General features: G+C 44.8%; 1 protein-coding gene and 1 non-coding gene across 5 annotated transcripts in view; one reads left to right on the top strand and one right to left on the bottom strand.

The window, feature by feature from the left end:
• Positions 1 to 11,951, top strand: part of ZNF445 (zinc finger protein 445) — a 34,337-nt gene extending 22,386 nt beyond the window's left edge. For 2 of the 4 annotated variants that reach the window (XM_033402082.2, XM_004277893.3), the window contains exons 2-7: positions 3,541 to 4,112; positions 6,466 to 6,634; positions 6,973 to 7,049; positions 7,347 to 7,473; positions 7,952 to 8,062; positions 9,169 to 11,951. In XM_033402082.2, coding sequence (XP_033257973.1) covers positions 3,684 to 4,112; positions 6,466 to 6,634; positions 6,973 to 7,049; positions 7,347 to 7,473; positions 7,952 to 8,062; positions 9,169 to 11,330 — 3,075 coding nt within the window. In that variant the 5' untranslated portion in view covers positions 3,541 to 3,683 and the 3' untranslated portion in view covers positions 11,331 to 11,951. Of the gene's footprint in view, positions 1 to 3,417; positions 4,113 to 6,465; positions 6,635 to 6,972; positions 7,050 to 7,346; positions 7,474 to 7,951; positions 8,063 to 9,168 lie in introns of those variants that run through there. The other 2 variants (XM_049693633.1, XM_033402083.2) reach the window with 2 other exon arrangements.
• Positions 11,952 to 18,276: 6,325 nt separating this feature from the next.
• TRNAE-UUC (transfer RNA glutamic acid (anticodon UUC)) lies at positions 18,277 to 18,349 on the bottom strand. The gene has a single exon. It is a non-coding gene; the product is annotated as a tRNA-Glu (tRNA).
• Positions 18,350 to 18,632: the final 283 nt, after the last annotated feature.

The following is an 18,632-nucleotide window of genomic DNA, read 5'->3' as shown; positions in this document are numbered from 1 at the left end:
TTTACTATATATTTGCCTTTACTAGTGGGGTTTTTCCTTTCCTATATATGTATTTTAAAATTTATTTATTTTTGGCTGCATTGGGTCTTCGTTGCTGCGCACAGCCTTTCTCTAGTTGTGGTGAGTGGGGACTACTCTTTGTTGCAGTGCCCGGGCTTCTCATTGCTGTAACTTCTCTTGTTGTGGGGCACGGGCTCTAGGCATGTGGGCTTCAGTAGTTGTAGCACATGGGCTCAGTGGTTGTGGTTCATGGGCTCTAGAGCACAGGCTCAGTAATTGTGGCGCACGGGCTTAGTTGCTCCGCGGCATGTGGGATCTTCCTGGGCCAGGGCTCGAACCCATGTCCCCTGCATTGGCAGGTAGATTCTTAACCACTGCACCACCAGGGAAGTCCCCTTTCCTATAAATTTTTACTTTTTATTGTAGCCTATTCTTTTCCACTTAGAGAAGACTCTTTAACATTTCTTTTAGGGCCTGTTTAGTATTGATGAACTCTTTTAGTTTTTTGCTTGTGTGAGAAGTTCTTTATCTTTCCATCAATTCTGAATGATAACCTTGTTGGTTAAAGTGTACTAGGTTGTAGGTTTTTCCCCTTTAATACTGTAAATATATCATGCCACTCCCCTCTGGCATGCAAAGTTTCTGCAGAAAAATTTGCTGATAGCCTTATAGGGGTTCCTGTATATATGACTCTTTGTTTTTCTCTTGCTGCCTTTAGAATTCTCTTTATCCTTCATTTTTGCCATTTTAATTATAACATTTCTTGGTGTGGGTCTCTTTGGGTTCATCTTGTTTGGGACTCTCTGAACTTCCTGTACCTGGATATCTGCTTCCTTCTTCAGGTTCGGGAAGTTTTCAGTCATAATTTCATCAGATACCTCTCCTGGAACCCCTATAATGTGAATGTTGATATGCTTGATATTGTTTCAGAGGTCTCTAAAACTGTTCTCATTTTTAAAAAAAATCTGGTTTTTTCTTTGCTGTTCTGATTGGGTGATTTCTATTATTCTACCTTCCAGATCACTTGTGCATTCCTTTCTATCAGCTAGTCTGCTGTTAATTCCTCCTAGTGTGTTTTTCATTTCAGTTATTGTATTTTTCATTACTGACTGGTTCTTTTGTACATTTTCTAGTTCCTTTTTAAAATTCTCACTGTGTTTATCTATTCTTTTCCCTATTTTAGTTACCATTCTTATTACTGATGCTTAGAACTCTCTATCTGCTAAATTACTTATTTCTCTTTCATTAGTTTTTTTTTTCAGGGGATTTATCTGGTTCTTTCATGTGAGACAGACTCTTCTGTCTTCTCATTTTACTTAACTTTTTGTGTTTCTGTGAAATTAGGTGAAACAAGTTACCTGTCCCAATCTTGAAGGGGTGTCCTTGCGTGAGAGCATTCCTATACAATCTGTGTGTGCCCAGTGGCTTTGGTGCGAGAACTGGATCTGACGTGAGCATGAGTCACACCTTCCCCCAGGGTGTGCTCACAGCTCTCACCTTAGTGGGAGGTGGGGCTGGAGATGGAGGGGTTAGAGCTAGAGCCAGGTGTGAGCCAGAGCTTCTCCTATGCTCAATAGCCAACACCACCCTATTGGGAGCAAGGGTGTGTCTCAAGTTGCTGGAGCAAAAGCCCTGAGGATCGGGTCCAAGCCTGTTCTGTTTCTTTTAAGTATGTGCTCTCCTCCCTCCCAGGACTGGCACCCTTGCCACCCTTGCCCAGTCTGCTGCCTCTGCATCTCCAGCAATAGCCACCCTCAGATGCAGTGTCAGGTCTGTTGCCCAAGTGTGCACTCTCCTTAGCAATGGCAGCCTTCACCCTAGTGGGGAGCTACACCAGAGTTAGAGGGACTGGAGTGGGTGCTTGCTGTGGGCCAGGTTGCTTGCTGGGGTGGTCGCAGGAAACCAGCCAGTGCCCCGGGTGGTTTCAGTCTGCTTCCTTTACTTCCTTTACTTTGTTTCCGGCAGTGTGCATGCTGTTCACGAGTGGAGCCCTCCTGTAAGTCCCACTGGTTTTCAAAGCAGCCAAGGGGACTCATCTTCCTGGTGTTGGACTCCAGATCTGGGGTGCCCAATATGTGGTTTGAACCCCTCATTCCCCAGTGAGGATCTGTGAGCCCATGATTATCCCCCTCTTCTGTGTCCCCTCCTCTCGGCTTAGGTCCCAACATAATTTCTTCTCCTCTCTTCCTGCCCTACTCCTTGTGGATCTTTCTTTATAGCCTTGGTTGTAGAAGAGTTTTTCTGCCCATCTCCAGCTTGTTTTTAGTAAGAATTGCTCCACATGGAGATGTGTTTTTTAAAAAAATATTTATTTATTTATTTGGCTGTACCAGGTCTTAATTGCCTAGTGTGGGATCTTCGATTGTGGCATGTGGGATCTTTTAGTTGCAGCAAGTGAACTCTTGGTTGCAGCAGGTGGTATCTAGTTCCCTGACCAGGGATTGAACCTGGGCCCCCTGCATTGGGAGCTCAGAGTCTTAGCCACTGGACCACCAGGGAAGTCCCATAGATGTATTTTTGATGTGTTCTTGGGGATGTGAGCTCATTGTCCTCCTACTCTGCCATCTTTTTGCTACTCTGCCATCTTGATCTCTTCCCTCTCTTCCAGCTTATTCTTTTTCAAGATTGTGTTGTGTATTATGTGGGTCTCTTGAGTTTCCATATGTTAGGATCAGCTTTTCAATTTCTACAAAGAAGCCAGCTGGGATTCTGATAGGGATTTTTTTGAATCTATGGATAAATTTGGACAGTATTGTCATCTTAACAATGTTTTGTCTTCTGATCCGTGAACAACGAATGTCTTTCCATTTATTTAAAGTTTTAATTTCTTCTAACAGTGTTTTGTAGTTTTCATAGTATAAGTTTTGTTCTTATTTTGTTAAATTCATTCCTAAGTATTTTATTCTTTTTCATGTGATTGTAGATGGAATTGTTTTCTTAATTTTATTTTTGGTTTGTTCATTTTTACTATGTAGAAATACCACTGATTTTTTTTTAAAGTAAAAAAAATTTTCTTCTAGTTTTTTTGAGATATAATTGGTATACAACACTGTATAAGTTTAATGTGGACAGCATAATGATTTGACTTACATACATCATGAAATGATTATCACAATAAGTTTAGTGAACATCCATCTCATTTAGATACAAAATTAAAGAAATAGAAAAAAATTTTTTCTTGTAAAAAAAAATTTTTTTCTTGTGATGAAAATTCTTAGGATTTTCATCTTAACAATTTTTATATATAATGTACAACAGTGTTAATTATATTTATCAAGTTGTACATTACATCCCTAGTACTTATTTATCTTATAACTGGAATTTTGTACCTTTGACTGCCTTCATCTAGTACCCGCGACCCCTGCCTCTGGTAACCACAAATATGATCCCTTTTCCTGGTCTGCTTGATCCTGACAGGCTCCACTGTGCAAATGTTCATGAGTCCTTTTCTCAGAAATCTAAAGATGATCCTAACTAACAGCATCTACTTTGCACCATCCTTCTCACATCCCTCCTGAACAGTAATGTTGGTTATTTCAGTCTCTTGCCAGCGACTTCTGATGTCCCAGCAAATGGCATTGTCCCCAGCAGTGCTGAAAAGATACTCCCGAGGGCCCAGCAGTGATACATACAACTAACGCAGACTTGCTTGCACTCTGGTGGGTAGACCTTGAACAGGAGTGATGCCTCCAGGCAGGTGGTATGCTGTCCATCCAGCTCAGGCCAAGGCTTCAAGGGAGCGAGGACGCCTTCAGATGATAAAGAAGGAAGAAGAGGATGAAAGCTACACTTCAGTGCCAGCTGCCAGACCACAGACACTCAATCGTCCTGGCCAGGAGCTGTTCCGCCAGCTCTTCAGACAGCTTCGCTACCATGAGTCTTCTGGGCCTCTAGAGACTCTGAGCCGGCTCCGGGAGCTCTGCCGCTGGTGGCTGAGGCCAGATGTTCTTTCAAAGGCCCAGATTCTGGAGCTGCTGGTCCTGGAGCAGTTCCTGAGCATCCTGCCAGGGGAGCTTCGGACCTGGGTGCAGCTGCATCACCCTGAGAGTGGTGGGGACGTTGTGGCCTTGCTGGAAGAGCTACAGAGGGACTTCTATGGGACACCATGGAGGGTGAGTGTGAGCAAGCGTGTGGTGCCCAGTGAACTCTGCCTGCTCGTGAGCCTGCTTGTGGGTGGGGGGGTGGGCCTCTGAACCTTCAACACGGAAGAATTCAGGGGAGGTCTTCCCTTCTCATTCCCATGGCACCTGAGCAGCTAAGAACTCCACCCTAAGCAAAGGACCATTTAGCAGGCAGCCCTTCCCTCTTTCCCAGAGGAATATAAGCTCCAGGAAGAAGAGGGTCTGCAAGTATCCATAAACAGTAATGAGGTTTTGGACACATTGACTTAACAGTGCATAAAGTACATCTCCACATACCTAACTTGACTTGTACTAACCTGTAAAGTGGGGGTGGTATCTCTTGCTCGTACACGGGGGAATTAGTGTCAGGATCCTTGGCTTCTAAGTACATCTTGAGACCTAGAAGAGCAGTCTACACAAACCATGTTACTTCTTTCTCAGTAAACTTTTGAGGATTTGTTCTTTGCGGGGGAGATGGGGAAGAAGAGTGGTGAGGGGCAGCCCAGGGCTAGGAAATTGGAAGATCACAATTTTAGACTGCATTCCACAACCTTGGTGTTCTTGCCAACATTGTGGTACCTTCAGAGCCTCAGTTTTTGAAAACAAAATGGAAAACTGATCTAACGGTGAGAATTTGTTCGTTACATATTTGAGTGCCTACCATGTGCCCAGCCCTGGGCTTGGTGCTAGGAAACAGAGCTGACAGTCCCAGTGCAGGCAGTAGAGCAGTGGGTCAGTTAAAGTGCACTCTGCGTGCCCCTCTGCCCCACTCAGGCCAGCCTCTCAATACTTCTCCATACAGTTGAGGTTTTTTTTTTTTTTAAAGAGCATTTATCATTTTTGTAGGCTTTTAAAAAATTTTATAAAGTATGTGTAATTCTACATGTATGATTCATGCATAAATGAAAGTTACTTTTAAGATTTCTGAAACATATTTGACATACTTCTCCCCTAAATTTAATATAAAAATTAAATCAATTAAAACATTGAACATTGTCTACCAGCAATAAATGATAACAAATATTAAACAAGAAAACCTTTTGCCCAACATTGGGTACTATTTTTTAAAATCTAAAAGAACATTTATAATTTTTACCAAAACCATGAGTTGTTCAAAATGACCTAAAGATAACTTTTAAAGCAAATAAGGTACATAGTAGGTACAAAATTGTGGCTTGGGTATATTCAAGTCAGTCGAGAGCTAGGTGTGTGGTTTAAAAATCCATGAAAACATTGCCAAACGAGCGGAAAGGGCCTACCTGGTTGAAAGCTAGTTAGAAATTAGAAAACAAAAAACAGAGCCTGGAAAAAAGCCTACCAGATTCTAAAAAATGAACAGAAATGCTCAAGATGCATATAAATTATAGTTTATCAAAATTACCAAAATTTGAGAAACAGGGGCCTGAGAAAGTTTGTCCTTAAACTCATTTGTCTATGCTTCCATATTGTTATTTTTTCTTTATTCTCCCTTTGGTAGGATTTGGGAGGAACAGGAGATAAATTGCTGTGATCACTTTATCTTCTTCAGTCTATAGCTCGGTATTAGGTACTTAATGGCCTCAGGCTAAGATTCGTCCATATCAGTGTAGAGAATGTCTTGGCCACAGGGCCAGAAAAACCTGAAGTTCACTGGCTGTAGCTTCCTATACTCACTTTTGCATCAGGGATAGCCTTGCCTCCAGAGACCAAGACTGTTTGAAGTCCCAGCACAGAGACCACCTTTCTCCAGGTCTCTGCTTGGATGGGTACCTCCCTGTTTTTGCACCTGAGACTTTTTCTTCTGTGATTCCATAGCTGACCCTCACAGTTAGCATTGTCTCTCTAGTGGTGTTGCTATTTTAGTCAGGTTTATAGTCTGGGAGCCTTCCTGCCTCTTCGAGGTCACTTTGCATATCATTACCTAGAGCAGTGCCCGAAACTTGATAGATGTTATCTGACTGCATCTCTGCTGTGAACCATTATCAGTTTAACTCTCAGGGATAAATTTCTTATTTCTAAGTTCCTGGCCAGGGGTGGGGACTGAGGGCTAGTGGGGAGGTATCCTGCAGCACCTGAGGCCTGACAGCAGTGCTGTCACTGACTTGCCATTTGCTTTCCTATGTCAGGCAGGAATCTGGCTTCACCTGTCTCCCCATGGCCCGCATTAGAGCCCAGGGAGGTGGAGGGGTGAGGGGATCCTCCCTGGGCTTTCTATTCCTCCTTTTCCCTCTACCTGTAGGTAATAAAGGACCTAGCTCACCGCTCCCTGGGCCTCTACCTTTTAGAGATTGGCCATGTGGCCAGTTCTGTGAGTTTGCTTTCTGATTCCCACGAGGATCCTCTCACAACATTTTCTTCTTGCCAGGACCCAGCCCTTGCCCAGAGCCCAGATGTGCATTGGATGGGCACAGGAGCCCTGCAAGCCGCACAGATATGGCCCCCTGCTTCACCTCTCAGGAGCGGCTCGGCTCTGGGGGACCACCTGCAGCCTCCCTATGAAATAGGAGTGCGTGACTTCCTGGCTGGGCAACCCGGTACTTGCCGCCTGGCTCTAAGACCCCAGCCTATGCCACACTTCCCAAATTTCCTATAACGTTGTCTTTTCACCCTCTGTCCTCTCAGGAGAATCCCTTCTGTCCTGGCCTTGTGCTCTGTGTCCTTTCTATCCTGTGACCCATGTCTACCTACCTTCTCCTCCCATTGTACCCCCCACTTCCTGACCCCAGCAGACACCGGGGAAATGTGAAATGGGTGTTTAAAACAGTCCATACCTGCCTGTGGGCCCGGGAGTCCTCCACGTGGGGGGAAGAGTGGGCTTCTCAGTGGGATACCAGAGCTGGGCTGCCCTCTCTCATGACTCTTTCTTCTTCAGATCCTCCTGCTGCACAGGTTTCTGCCCTTTCCCAGAGAGAGGGATGTTCAGGAGACCTGGTGACAGTCCAGCCTCAGGTGAGCCACAGAACCTTCGGTCCTTCCTGATGTCCCACTGTTGCTGCCTCATGGGGTAGCTGTAGCTCCCGCCTGTCCTGTGTCTTTCTGTCCAGTGACCTCACATCCCGAGACGCATGTCCCAGAGACCAGATTATCCCCCAGGAGCCCAGAGCTCTTCTGCTGGGTGATGATCTTCTCTTTCCCCTTTATCAGATCCATCCTGTACTCAACTCAGAGCCAGCCTCATTCCCCTGCCCCCTCCTAAAAGCTGGGAGTTGTGGACTGGCTCTAAGGCATAGGACCGTGTTTTTTCAGGAGGCTGTGACTTTCAAGGATGTGGAGGTGACCTTTTCCCAGGATGAGTGGGGATGGCTGGACGCTTCTCAGAGGAACCTATACAGGGATGTGATGCTAGAGAATTATGGGAACGTGACTTCTTTGGGTAAGGCATTGATATCCCCATGCTTCTACCTACCTCTACTTCTGCCTTCTTAGTTTTCATTATGGTGCATAGAAAGGGGCCTGACCTGGGTTTAGGTCCTGGTCTCTCTAACTACTAACCAAATCACTTAATCTTAATGCCTGTCATGCTAAGTTAATATAAAGATTAAAAGTCGTATGTGTCAAGTTCCTAGTCCATTTAGGCATCCAAAATAAGTTGGCTGATTTAACTAGTTGACTTGTCATGTGGCTCTGGAGAATGCTAGCGATCCTTTTGTCTGTGGTTTTTCTCAGCCTCTCTTGTCTCTGCTCAGAGCTGTCAGAAATTCCTGTCTAGGCCTCCTGTCCTAACTTCCTCCACCTGCCTCCCTGGCTTTCCCTCCTCCCTACCAGGAGCTCAGGCCTGAGAGGGTCCTGGAGAGTAGTTCTGTATGATTCATCTACCTTCCATTCACATCCCATTTTCTTCTCTTCTGCAGTGGGGCCATTCACCAAACCTGCTCTGATCTCCTGGTTGGAGGCAAGGGAGCCGTGGGGCTTGAATGTCCAGGGAGCTCATCCTAAGGGGAGTCCAAGTGCTGCCCCTGCAGGTGAGTTCCAGAGAACTGACCAGGTCTTGCTCCTCCCGCATCTACTCTCCTCTTTCTTAATGTCTTTTATACTAAGAAAATCATGGGGAACTTACTCCATTGTTTACTGGAAGGAAGATCCTTAGCAGTGTTGCTAAGAAGTACTGGGTGCCTGGGCTTCTCCCCTCCAGACTGGCCTATTAGACATTGGTTTCTGGTCCTGCCCCTTCCCCAGCAGTGCTCTCAGTAACAGCTCTTGCCCACTGAGGGCTTCACTGTCCTTGTCAGTTCACTGATGCTCCTCCTCAGCCCTGTGCTGCTCTCCCCTTCCCGCTCCTAGGAACCCTCATCCCACTCCTGCTGCTCCTCTTTGCTTGGTCCTTCCCCCGTGGTAGGCTTGACCTCTAGCCCTTGCAGCCAGTCCTCCTAGGAGCCCCACCTCTCAGCTCTTGGAGACCTTCCTATCATGCTCTGTGTCATGATTCCTCTCCCCTCTCTTGCTGTTTAACACCTGCTTCTCAACCCTTTTTGTTTTTCACTGGATGTGTACAGCTAGCTGCCGTACCCGTCTTGCTTCTCCTCTCCCTTTCCTGTCGTCTGGAATACTCTTCCATATTTTGCCTTATCCCTGACTATTTTGTAAAGGTATTGGCAGTCAGGCAAAAGCCTCACCACCTAAGTTCATGACATTTTTTGGTTCCTTGGTGCTTTCTGCAGTTCCAAGTATGGGAAAAGAGAACATTCTCTTTCCCTTTTTTTTTTTTTTTTTTTTTTTGCGGTACGCGGGCCTCTCACCGCTGTGGCCTCTCCCGCTGCGGAGCACAGGCTCCGGACGCGCAGGCCCAGCGGCCATGGTTCACGGGCCCAGCCGCTCCGCAGCACGTGGGATCCTCCCGGACCGGGGCACGAACCCACGTCCCCTGCATCGGCAGGCGGACTCTCAACCACTGCGCCACCAGGGAAGCCCCCCCCCTTTTTTTTTTTTGGCCACACCTAGTGGCTTCTGGGATCTCAGTTCCCTGAACAGGGATTGAACCCAGGCCACGGCAGTGAAATCCCAGAATCCTAACCACTAGGCCACCAGGGAACTCCCAAGAGTACATTCTCTTCTGTTTTATTTGTGTCAGGAAATGAGCTCCATGTGAAAACAGACAAGTTCATCTTAAAACATGAACCTTTGGAAGAAGCTATGCCATCAGGATGTCATGGTGCAGCAAATATTTCTGAGGGAACAGGGCTCAGAGAATCTTTTGCACAGAAGAGCAGGTTAAAGGAGCAATGTGGAAACCCCATACAAGTGACAGTTAAGAAAGAAGAGACCAATTCCAGCTACGGGACAGGAAAAGACTGTGAAGAATCGGGAAGAAGTAATAGTCTTCATCTAAAACATATTACATGTTTGAGAGGACCCAGAAAAAAGCAGTCCCTTAAACATGGCTATGGCAAACACTTCAGAGGGAGTTCATACCACTGTGATTACAAGGAATATGGGAAAGGGCTCAGACGCGTGATTGGGGGGTTTAGCCTACATCAGAGAATTCACGCTGGACTGAAAGGGAAGGCAAAGGATGCGCACGGGAAGGACTTCAGCCTTAGTTCTCATCACCAACACGGGCAGAATCTTCACATGGTGGGGACATTGTATACGTGCAGTGACTGTGGGAAGACCTTCAGTCATAGCTCCCATCTTGCATGTCATCAGCGACTTCACACTCAAGAGAAGCCGTTTAAATGTAGGGCCTGTGGGAAAGCCTTCAGGTGGAGCTCGAACCGTGTGCGACATGAGAAAATTCACACTGGATTGAAACCTTATAAATGCAGTTTATGTGACAAAGCTTTCCGACGCATGTCTGCCTACCGCCTGCACCAGGAAATTCATGCTAAGCAGAAATTTCTTGAATCTTATCAGCACGAGGAAGCTCTCTCTTGTGGCTCAGGGTTTGATCATCATTTGAGAGACCAAAATGGGGAGAAACTCTTTGACTGTAGCCAGTGTAGGAAATTCTTCCACTGTAAGTCATATATTCTTGAACATCAAAGGATTCACACCCAGGAGAAACCCTATAAATGCATCAAATGTAGGAAAACATTTAGGTGGAGGTCAAACTTCACTCGTCACATGAGACTGCACCAGGAAGAGGAGGTCTGTGATCCAGACAAATGTAGAGAAGACTTTAGGCAGACCTCCAACTACAGTCAGCCCCAGAGTGCCCCCACTGTGGAGAAAGCTCTTTTGTGTCAGCAGTGTGGGAAGACCTTTAATCAAAAGAAAGCTCTCATTGATCATCAGAGAATTCACACAGGCGAGAAACCATACCAATGCAGTGAATGTGCAGAAGACTTTCCTCATAAGTCGGCCTTTATCGTTCATAAGAGGCAGCATGCCGTCGAAATAAAGCCTGAGGACGTGCCATCGTTTAGTCAGGACGGAGCATTCCAAGTTCCTCAGAGCAGTCACACCACAGAGGAACCCTACAAATGTAGCCAGTGTGGCAAAGCCTTCCGTAATCACTCATTCCTCCTTATCCATCAGAGAGTTCATACCAGAGAGAAGCCTTATAAGTGCAGGGAGTGCGGGAAGTCTTTCAGATGGAGTTCTAACCTCTCCCGACATCAGAGGGTTCACTCTTTGGGGAAACCGTATGAGTACCACGAAAGTGAAGATGCTCCGAATCTGCAGTCACAAATACTCACTGGTGCAAAACCTTTTTGGTGCCAAGAATGTGGGAAAAGCTTTACACGTAAAAGAAGTCTTTTAGATCATAAGGGAATACACAGTGGAGAGAAACGCTATAAATGTAATCTGTGTGGGAAATCTTACGACAGAAATTACCGCCTTGTTAATCATCAGAGAAACCACACGAAAGAGAGACCATTTAAATGTCAGTGGTGTGGGAAAGATTTCATTGGAAGACATACTCTCTGTATTCATCAGAGAAAACACACCAGAGTGGCCCAGTCTGAATGCAGTGTGGCTGGGTTGTCTTCTCGCCAGGATACAGGGGTGAGTTTACAGGAATTAAAACCAAGTGAGGAGAAGAAACCTCTTGAAGATTGTGAGAAAACTTGTGATCAGAACTCCGGACTCACTGGGCTCCAGGATATACCCACTGGGGGAAAGTGCCACAAATGTACCACGTGTGGGAAAACTTTTAGCAAGAGCTCACAACTCATCAGCCACAAGAGATTTCATACTCGAGAGAGGCCCTTCAAATGCAAAGAGTGTGGGAAGACCTTCAGGTGGTCTTCAAATTTGGCTCGGCATATGAAAAACCATACTAGAGATTAGCTTGGGGTCTGACAGTGTGGGGAGGGGGTCCTGGCTACCCTGCTAGAGAACCCCTGATTGTAGGCAGTGTGGGGCAGACCTTCATAGAGGGCCCAGCCCTTTCTATTTTGGAAGCTAGTGGCAGAGAATCCTGAGGATTCAAAAATGCAGGGCAGGCACCCCCATCCTACTGCTGGAAAATGAGGTGCTGGGGAAGAGCAGCAACGTGTTCCAGAAGGAGGCTTGGACCCCTAGGAGTGGTCTTTGCACAATGGCCTGGAGCTCCCCCAGCCAGATCTCCTTCTATAACTCTAAAGGGAGAGACCATTGCCCTTCTTGGTTCAACAAAATGTCCGTGGCATGGTGGGCTGTGGCTGCTGGGAAGGGGCCAGTTGGATCCTAAGTTTCCCTTTTGAGTTTGGCTTGTGATGGTGCCTAGTCTGTTTGACCTTAAAAGCACCAGCAGCAGTAAGAACTAGTCTCTTCTGATGCCTCCAGGGGAGTTCTGGCTGCGGCTTCAGTCTTCACAGCTGACTTTGGATATTTGCCATGGGCGTAGAGTTGTCTCAGCTGCGAGTGGAGAACAGGGTACTGGGCTTGATCACCTGGAGAATGAAGCTCGACCAGTGCCCCATCGCCATCTCCGTCCCACAGGCCTGTATGGGCAGCAGCCGTTCATCTGCTAAACAGAAATGTGCTGAGCATCTCTCATGTGCCAGGCACTGTCGTGTGTGCCAGAGACCCAGCAGTGAGTGGAACAAAAAAGTCTGCCATCTTGGATCTTTACAGACGATAAACAAATGAGATATGTATAGTATTTCGGATGATGATACGTGTTGTGGACAAAATGAATCAGAGTAGAGTGAGAGGGAGTGCTGGATTGGGAGGTAGGTTGAGATTTTAAATGGGCTGGTCAGAGAGGGCCTCAACTGAGAAGGTGAGATTTGAATAAAGACCCAAAGGAGATCATGGAGGAAGCCCTGTAGGTCCCTAGATGCTACATAGGACCCTTCACAGGAGGTAGGGTCTTGTCTGGTCTCCTAGGGAATGGCAAGTAGGCCCCTGAGCCAGAGTGGAGTGAGCCAGCTGGAAGTGAGGAACCCAGAAAGGTGGAGGGCCAAGGCGCATGAGCATCGTGGGTCCTCACTGGGGCTTGGCTACCTCAAAGGGAGGTAGGGGGCTTTTGGACAGTTTTGAGTTGAGGCTTATTGTGGTCTGAATCTGAACCCTTATAGAATGTAATTCAGATTCAGAGTCCCATGTGTTGAGGGCCCAGGGTCATGGCAAGGGCCTTGGAGTCATCAGATCTGCATTCCAGGCTTGGTTTGTCTTTTCTTGGCAGGATGATCTTGAGTAAGTCACTGAGCATCAGCATCTATTTCCTTGTGTGTGAAATTAGAGTAGCTGGCTCTGCTACCTGGCTATTGGGATTGGTGAAAAGAAGGCTTGGTTTACTAAGATTCTGGGTTAGGGGTCTGATCTCTAGACCAGAGCCTTCACAGAGCTGCAGCTCCCATGTCAGTTGATGCTACAAGCACAGAAATACCCCTTTACTGTCCAAATTTTTCATCCTCCCACTCCTTGTGTGCCACCTGGTACCTCATAGAGTTCCTGCCCCAATAGGGGTGTTTCTACTGCCATTTTTATAAATTGATATATATTTATTTTTAAACATTCAAATCAAATTTTAAAAAATGTAAATGTAGTAAAAATCAACAAAAATCTCTCTGTATTGAGGTAAGCCTTGAATATTTGGGGATAGTGCTGATGCAGTCTGTTCAGTAACCTGAGTTTTAAAATAATTTTAATTATATAAGTAGTATGTGATTATTATAGAAATATTAGTAAATACAGATCAGCTGAAAGGAAAAGGCTGACTACTTGGAGCTAACTACTAAACATTTTGGTGTAATCAGTGTTGGGTTTAACTTCATTGCCCTTGCCTGAATGCCCCTGGGCGGACCTGCCTTGTGCTGTCTCCCTTCACCTTCACGCAGAGTGCCACACTCCTGTCCAAGCTGGCCCAGGTCCTTACTCTTTTAAGTCCCAGCCTTCCCTGACCTGTGTGCCTCTAAGCCCTCTCCCTAGGTCCCACCTCTCCTAATGCCTGTATGTTGCTCTGTTAGGTGTTGTCTGGGTTTCCAAAAGTTATTCCCACTACTGCAGCCGGACCAAGTACTTTGGAAGCCAGGTTTGGGTGCTTATTTATCCTTTGGCTGGGCAGAGTAGATTTTGCACAAAGTTGACTCTTTTAAGGAATATAGAACTGGATTTATTATTTCAGCTAAGTCAGGATTGGAAGTTTTTGAAGGGGTCTGTGAGTGAAATGTTGACCAGAGACCGCCCACAAGCACGCCTGCTACTTGGGAGCCCAACCATGGGTGGTTCCGAGTCATAGGACGCTCAGACAGTTTCTGACTGCCCCAGCTATCAGTGCTCACCTCACACCCCATCCTGGCCTGGAGAACATACCCCTTATTCCAGCCCTGCCCCGCCTTCTCTCCTCTTCCTAGGAAGAACTGAAGTTAGGGCCGGCGGGAGCCAGATGGGCTGGACTCCATGGAGAGGAGTGGGTATCAGGAGGTCTTTCAGGCAGGTGTTCAGTATGGTTGGTCTCACCCTTGCTGACAGAGACTGTCAGCCCAGACAGAGGCATGTGCATAGAAGAAAGCGCAGGAAATGTAAATTGATATGGACCATCTTACACTCATAAAGTTGGCAAATTTTTAAAAGCCATTGTGTGGGTAAGTGTATGGCACATGGGAACTCACTGCCATGGGTGTGCCAAGCAATTTGCAACATCTTGTAAAATTGTGTGTACTCTACCACTTAGAATTCTAGTCTTGGATAAACCCTAGAATAACTCCATGTGAAGAAGGAAATGTGCATATGACTGTTCATTGCAGCACTGTGTAGACAGTAAGACTGGGAGAAGCCTAAATTTCCATCAACAGAAGAACGGGTAAATACATGGGTTGTTTGGTACTTTGGGAAGTGAACATGAAAGAGCTAGAGTTACATCTGTCAACACAGATGAATCAAAAATGATGCTGAGAAAGTTGCAGAAGCTACGAATACCATTTATGTAAAGTTAAGCATACTGTGTATCTGTGGGCGCATTATTTAAACTTACTTGTGTTTCACTTTTTCTGTAAAATGAGATAGTAGTGCCAACCTCACAGGGTGATGGGGGGAGGGGGACAGTTAATGAATTAATGCATGTAAAGTGCTTAGAATAGTGGCTGGCATGTAAACCTTGTTGGCATATAGTAAACAGTGTTACTCTTTTATACAATAATATATTTCCTATGGATTCAAATTATATGAAGAGTGTAAAATCATGTGTTAGAATGAGGTGTGAAAGCCATGCTCTGCTTTCCCAGAGCAGGAGTTGCTGATGGAATCACGGAGGGTACGTGGAGGCTTCAGTTGTGTTTTATTTCTTTTAAGAAGTTGATGTAGATGGGTCAGCATGTTGATTTAATGGGATAAGTGGTGGGTTCTTTTTTAACTGTTTGTTTAAAACATCTCAAAATAAAAATATTTTTGAGCATGGGCTCTGCCATTTTATGATTTTATAGAAATCCTGGCTCTGCCATTTATGTGATGTTTCTTAGAGCGAGCCACTCCATCTCTCAAGGCTTCAGGTTCTCACCTGCAAAAATCGGGAGCAACACAGATGGCTCTTAGTAAAGGAGTGGTTAAACAGGTCTGACACATCCATGATAGAGAACTGGGCAGCAGTTAAAAAGAATGGGAATGTTCTCCATGTATTGACACATGATCCCCGAGGCCTGCAGTTTATAGGAAATTATAAGCTCCATTTCCTTTCATTCCTCCTTGTCTAAAAATAACAAGTGATGCCAGAAGCTGTAGCCTTATAATTTTAATGAAGAAGTGGGAGCCTGTGAATGGAAGATGCCGAGTCATCCATTCCACTTTTTTAGGTTGGTGAGTAAATAGGTTTACATACCAACTACCCCACCTTTTATGTTAATGCTAACCCAGCTAAGAAGAGCAAAGAGGTTTTGTGTCAGCAGGTTCTAGTCAGGAGCCAGAAACCATATTAGTTAATTTAACAAAAAACTTGTAAAGAATTGTTCACTAGATCTGTCTAAGTAACTGTAAAGGCAAAAAGAGAAGGCTAGGGTATCATGGAGGAAGTAACTGTGAGAAGGAGCTACCACCCAGGACTGGAGGAGCTGTGATAGAATCTGGCCTCATTTTGGATGTTTGACCACTGACAGCTTTCAAGCCCTGTCCCCATTTTGCCTCGCATCTGGGCAAGCTGATAAGAAATCCCAAGCACACCCTCTCAGCTCTGAAGGGGAAGTTTATGCAAATCCTGGCCTTTTTTTGTTGCACTGGAATCCTCACCCCTAACCACAACAAAAACCAGAGCCACTCACCCCTCCTTTATCAAGGCAAACAACCTGGCTTTGGTACCTGTCCTGCTGTCTCCACAGAGCCTCATTATATGAATAATAAACTTTTCATAACCTCTTGATGTGTGTGTGGTCATTATAGTTTCAACATCTGAACCAGTTTGGGGTGGTGGTATCATAGTGATCCTGCCTCCACAGGGCAAGATACAAAGCAGAAACAAGGAGAAACGGTTAGAATCGTTAAAACGTTAGACATTGGAAGAGAGCCCATGTGGAACTGAGCTCAGACCTATGAGCAGGAGAGCACTGCTCGGCTGGTGCTAGTGTCTGAGCTCGGGGGAAGGGCCCCATGTAGGCAAAACCTGTAAGCTGGACTCTGCTGCTACCAGAAGGAATTGCCACTGCTGGGGTGAAGAAGCATTGGGAACAGGAAGCAATGCCCACAAAACCCAGGAAGGAACAAGCCCCCTCTTCCTCCTTGTATTAGGATTCTCCAGAGAATCAATCAATAGAAAAAATATACAGGAAGAGAGAAAGAGAGAACAAGGAATTGGCTCATGATTATAGAGGCTGGCAAGTCCAAAATCTGCAGTGGGCCAGCAGGTTGGAGACCCAGGAGAGCCCATGTTCCAGTTCCACCCAAAGGCTTTTTGCTGTAGAACCTTTAAGAGCTGATGTTGCAGGTGAAGTCAGAAGGCAAGTCTGCTGGAGAATTCTTTCTTGCCCGGGTTGGCCAGTCTTTCTGTTCTATTCTGGCTGATTAGAAGAGGCCTGCCCTCATTATGGAGAGTAATCTATTTCACTCACAGTCCACCAGTTTAAATGTTAATCTCATCCAAAAAACAACCTCACAGGAATACCCAGAGTAACATCTGACCAAATGTCAGTGGCTCAGACAAGTTGACACACAAAATTAATCATTACACTTCAACACTGCAGCTTTCCTCTTGCATTCCTTAATTGCAGAACCTAATGGAACCAGTGAGTAAAGCAGAGATGTGGATTGCAGAATTCAACCCCGTCATCACAAAACATCTATAGGAGGGCAGCTTTGAAGCAGAGAGACAATAAGCTAAATAAATGGTGCAGCGTTCCTGAATTATTTATTTTTAAAATTCCTAGGATATTTGACTTAAAAATTTGAGACCAATAATATTTGTTGAGGAAATCATGTGGTGACTGGTGACTTAAAGGTATAAATTATGTCATAAGCAGTTGATTTTACCCACTGACCTTGTAATAACTAGCTGTTCACTGTGACCTTACTCCTCTTGCTGTAATGAACTCAAAGCCGCAAGAAGAGTCTCTCAAAATTAAGAACACAGTTAAAGGTATTCCACTTTATAAACATTATTTTACAACAAATTTCAATAAATTAATAAATTTAATAAAGCAAATTTGTGACTTTAACAAAACATAGCAGAATCCCAATTTACCTCAAATGGAGCAGTGACTTGGATAAACCCCCAGCAGAGCACAGAGGAAACCAGACAGCGAAGTCCTATAGCCCTGAATTTGAAAAGGATCTTCCAATTAAAAAGACAAGGATGCCTCCATTTAAATCCATGGTTGAGCTGTCTTTGTTGCTCAAATGACCTGGGAGCACATCAGTTCATGCCTTTCACAATTAAATCTGTATAAGTTAGGTAAGGCAAGGAGAATGTATGCATCTAGTTCTACTGGTTAAGATTCATAGGCTATTAATGTGGTTTCAACAGATGGGTTACTATTTGTGTGAATCAAAGAATCTGATAAATATACTGGGTAGAGGTAGAAAAAAAATTGTCTAAGTATGGATGTTTTCCCTCTGCGACTTTAGGTTTGAATGAGAGTAGAAAACAGACTGCCTGCCCTCAGATACATCATTGTGGTTTACTTGAAATGGCTGTGGAAGATTCTCCCTTGGTGAGAAAGAGTCCAAGGAGTCATTATGTACATAAACCAATACTAAATATTGAAGTCAGCAACCCAAGAGAAGTATACTTTTAGACTAGTGCAAACATTTCCACATACTAGTTGTACACATGAATCTTATTCATATAGAAATATAAAGTTGTTGGGAAAATCCACAAGTTTTCCTTCTTTTTGGGCCATTTACAATTAAAATAATTATGTATACTTAAGGTTCTATCATCAGATCCACAACTGAGAAGCTAATTCTACCAAGATGCAGTCTAATGTGAACATAAGCAGAAACTTTTATATGTTAAAAAAGAGAAACAAGTAGCAGTTATACATAAGAAGAAAGTCTAGTTGGAGTCCTAAGAGCAAGCATGGTGGCTACAATGTCATCAGAAGGAGCTATGTTAGGTAAGTAGAAAGTCTTACTACTATGATTTTAATTGTATGAGGTGGATTGAAGAAGGTTCCAATTGGTAAGCCTTGGCCACTAGTACTAGAGTAATCCAATGTCCAATAACAAGTGGTGTTTTCCTGTCCTCAAATGTGTCATTCACACGCTATGAAGCTTCAACTGTAGGATGACTTTTAACTTAAAATTGGTCACATTAGTTGGAGCTGGCAATCATTCATTCATGGGAATCATTTTTTTTTTTGGCCACATGTGGCTTGTGGGATCTTAGTTCCCTGACCAGGGATCGAACCTGGGCCCTCGGCAATGAAAGTGCAGAGTCCTAACCACTGGACCACCAGGGAATTCCTGGGAATCTTTTTTTTTTAAATTGAGGCAACATTGGTTTATAACACTATATAAGGTTCATGTGTACAACACTATAATTCTGTACATACTGCATTGTGCTCACCACCAAAAGTCTAGTTTCTATCCATCACCATACAGTTGACCCCCTTTACCCTTTTTGCCCTTCTCCCCAGCCCCCTTACCCTCTGATAACCTCCAACCTGTTCTTTGTGTCTATTTTTGTTTGGTTTGGTTTTATTTTTGTTTTTTTTATATTCCACATATGAGTGAAGTCGTACA

The sequence above is a fragment of the Orcinus orca genome, chromosome 10 (assembly GCF_937001465.1).
Source record: "Orcinus orca chromosome 10, mOrcOrc1.1, whole genome shotgun sequence".
Lineage (NCBI taxonomy): Eukaryota > Metazoa > Chordata > Mammalia > Artiodactyla > Delphinidae > Orcinus > Orcinus orca.
This window is presented reverse-complemented; position numbering and strand designations above follow the sequence as displayed.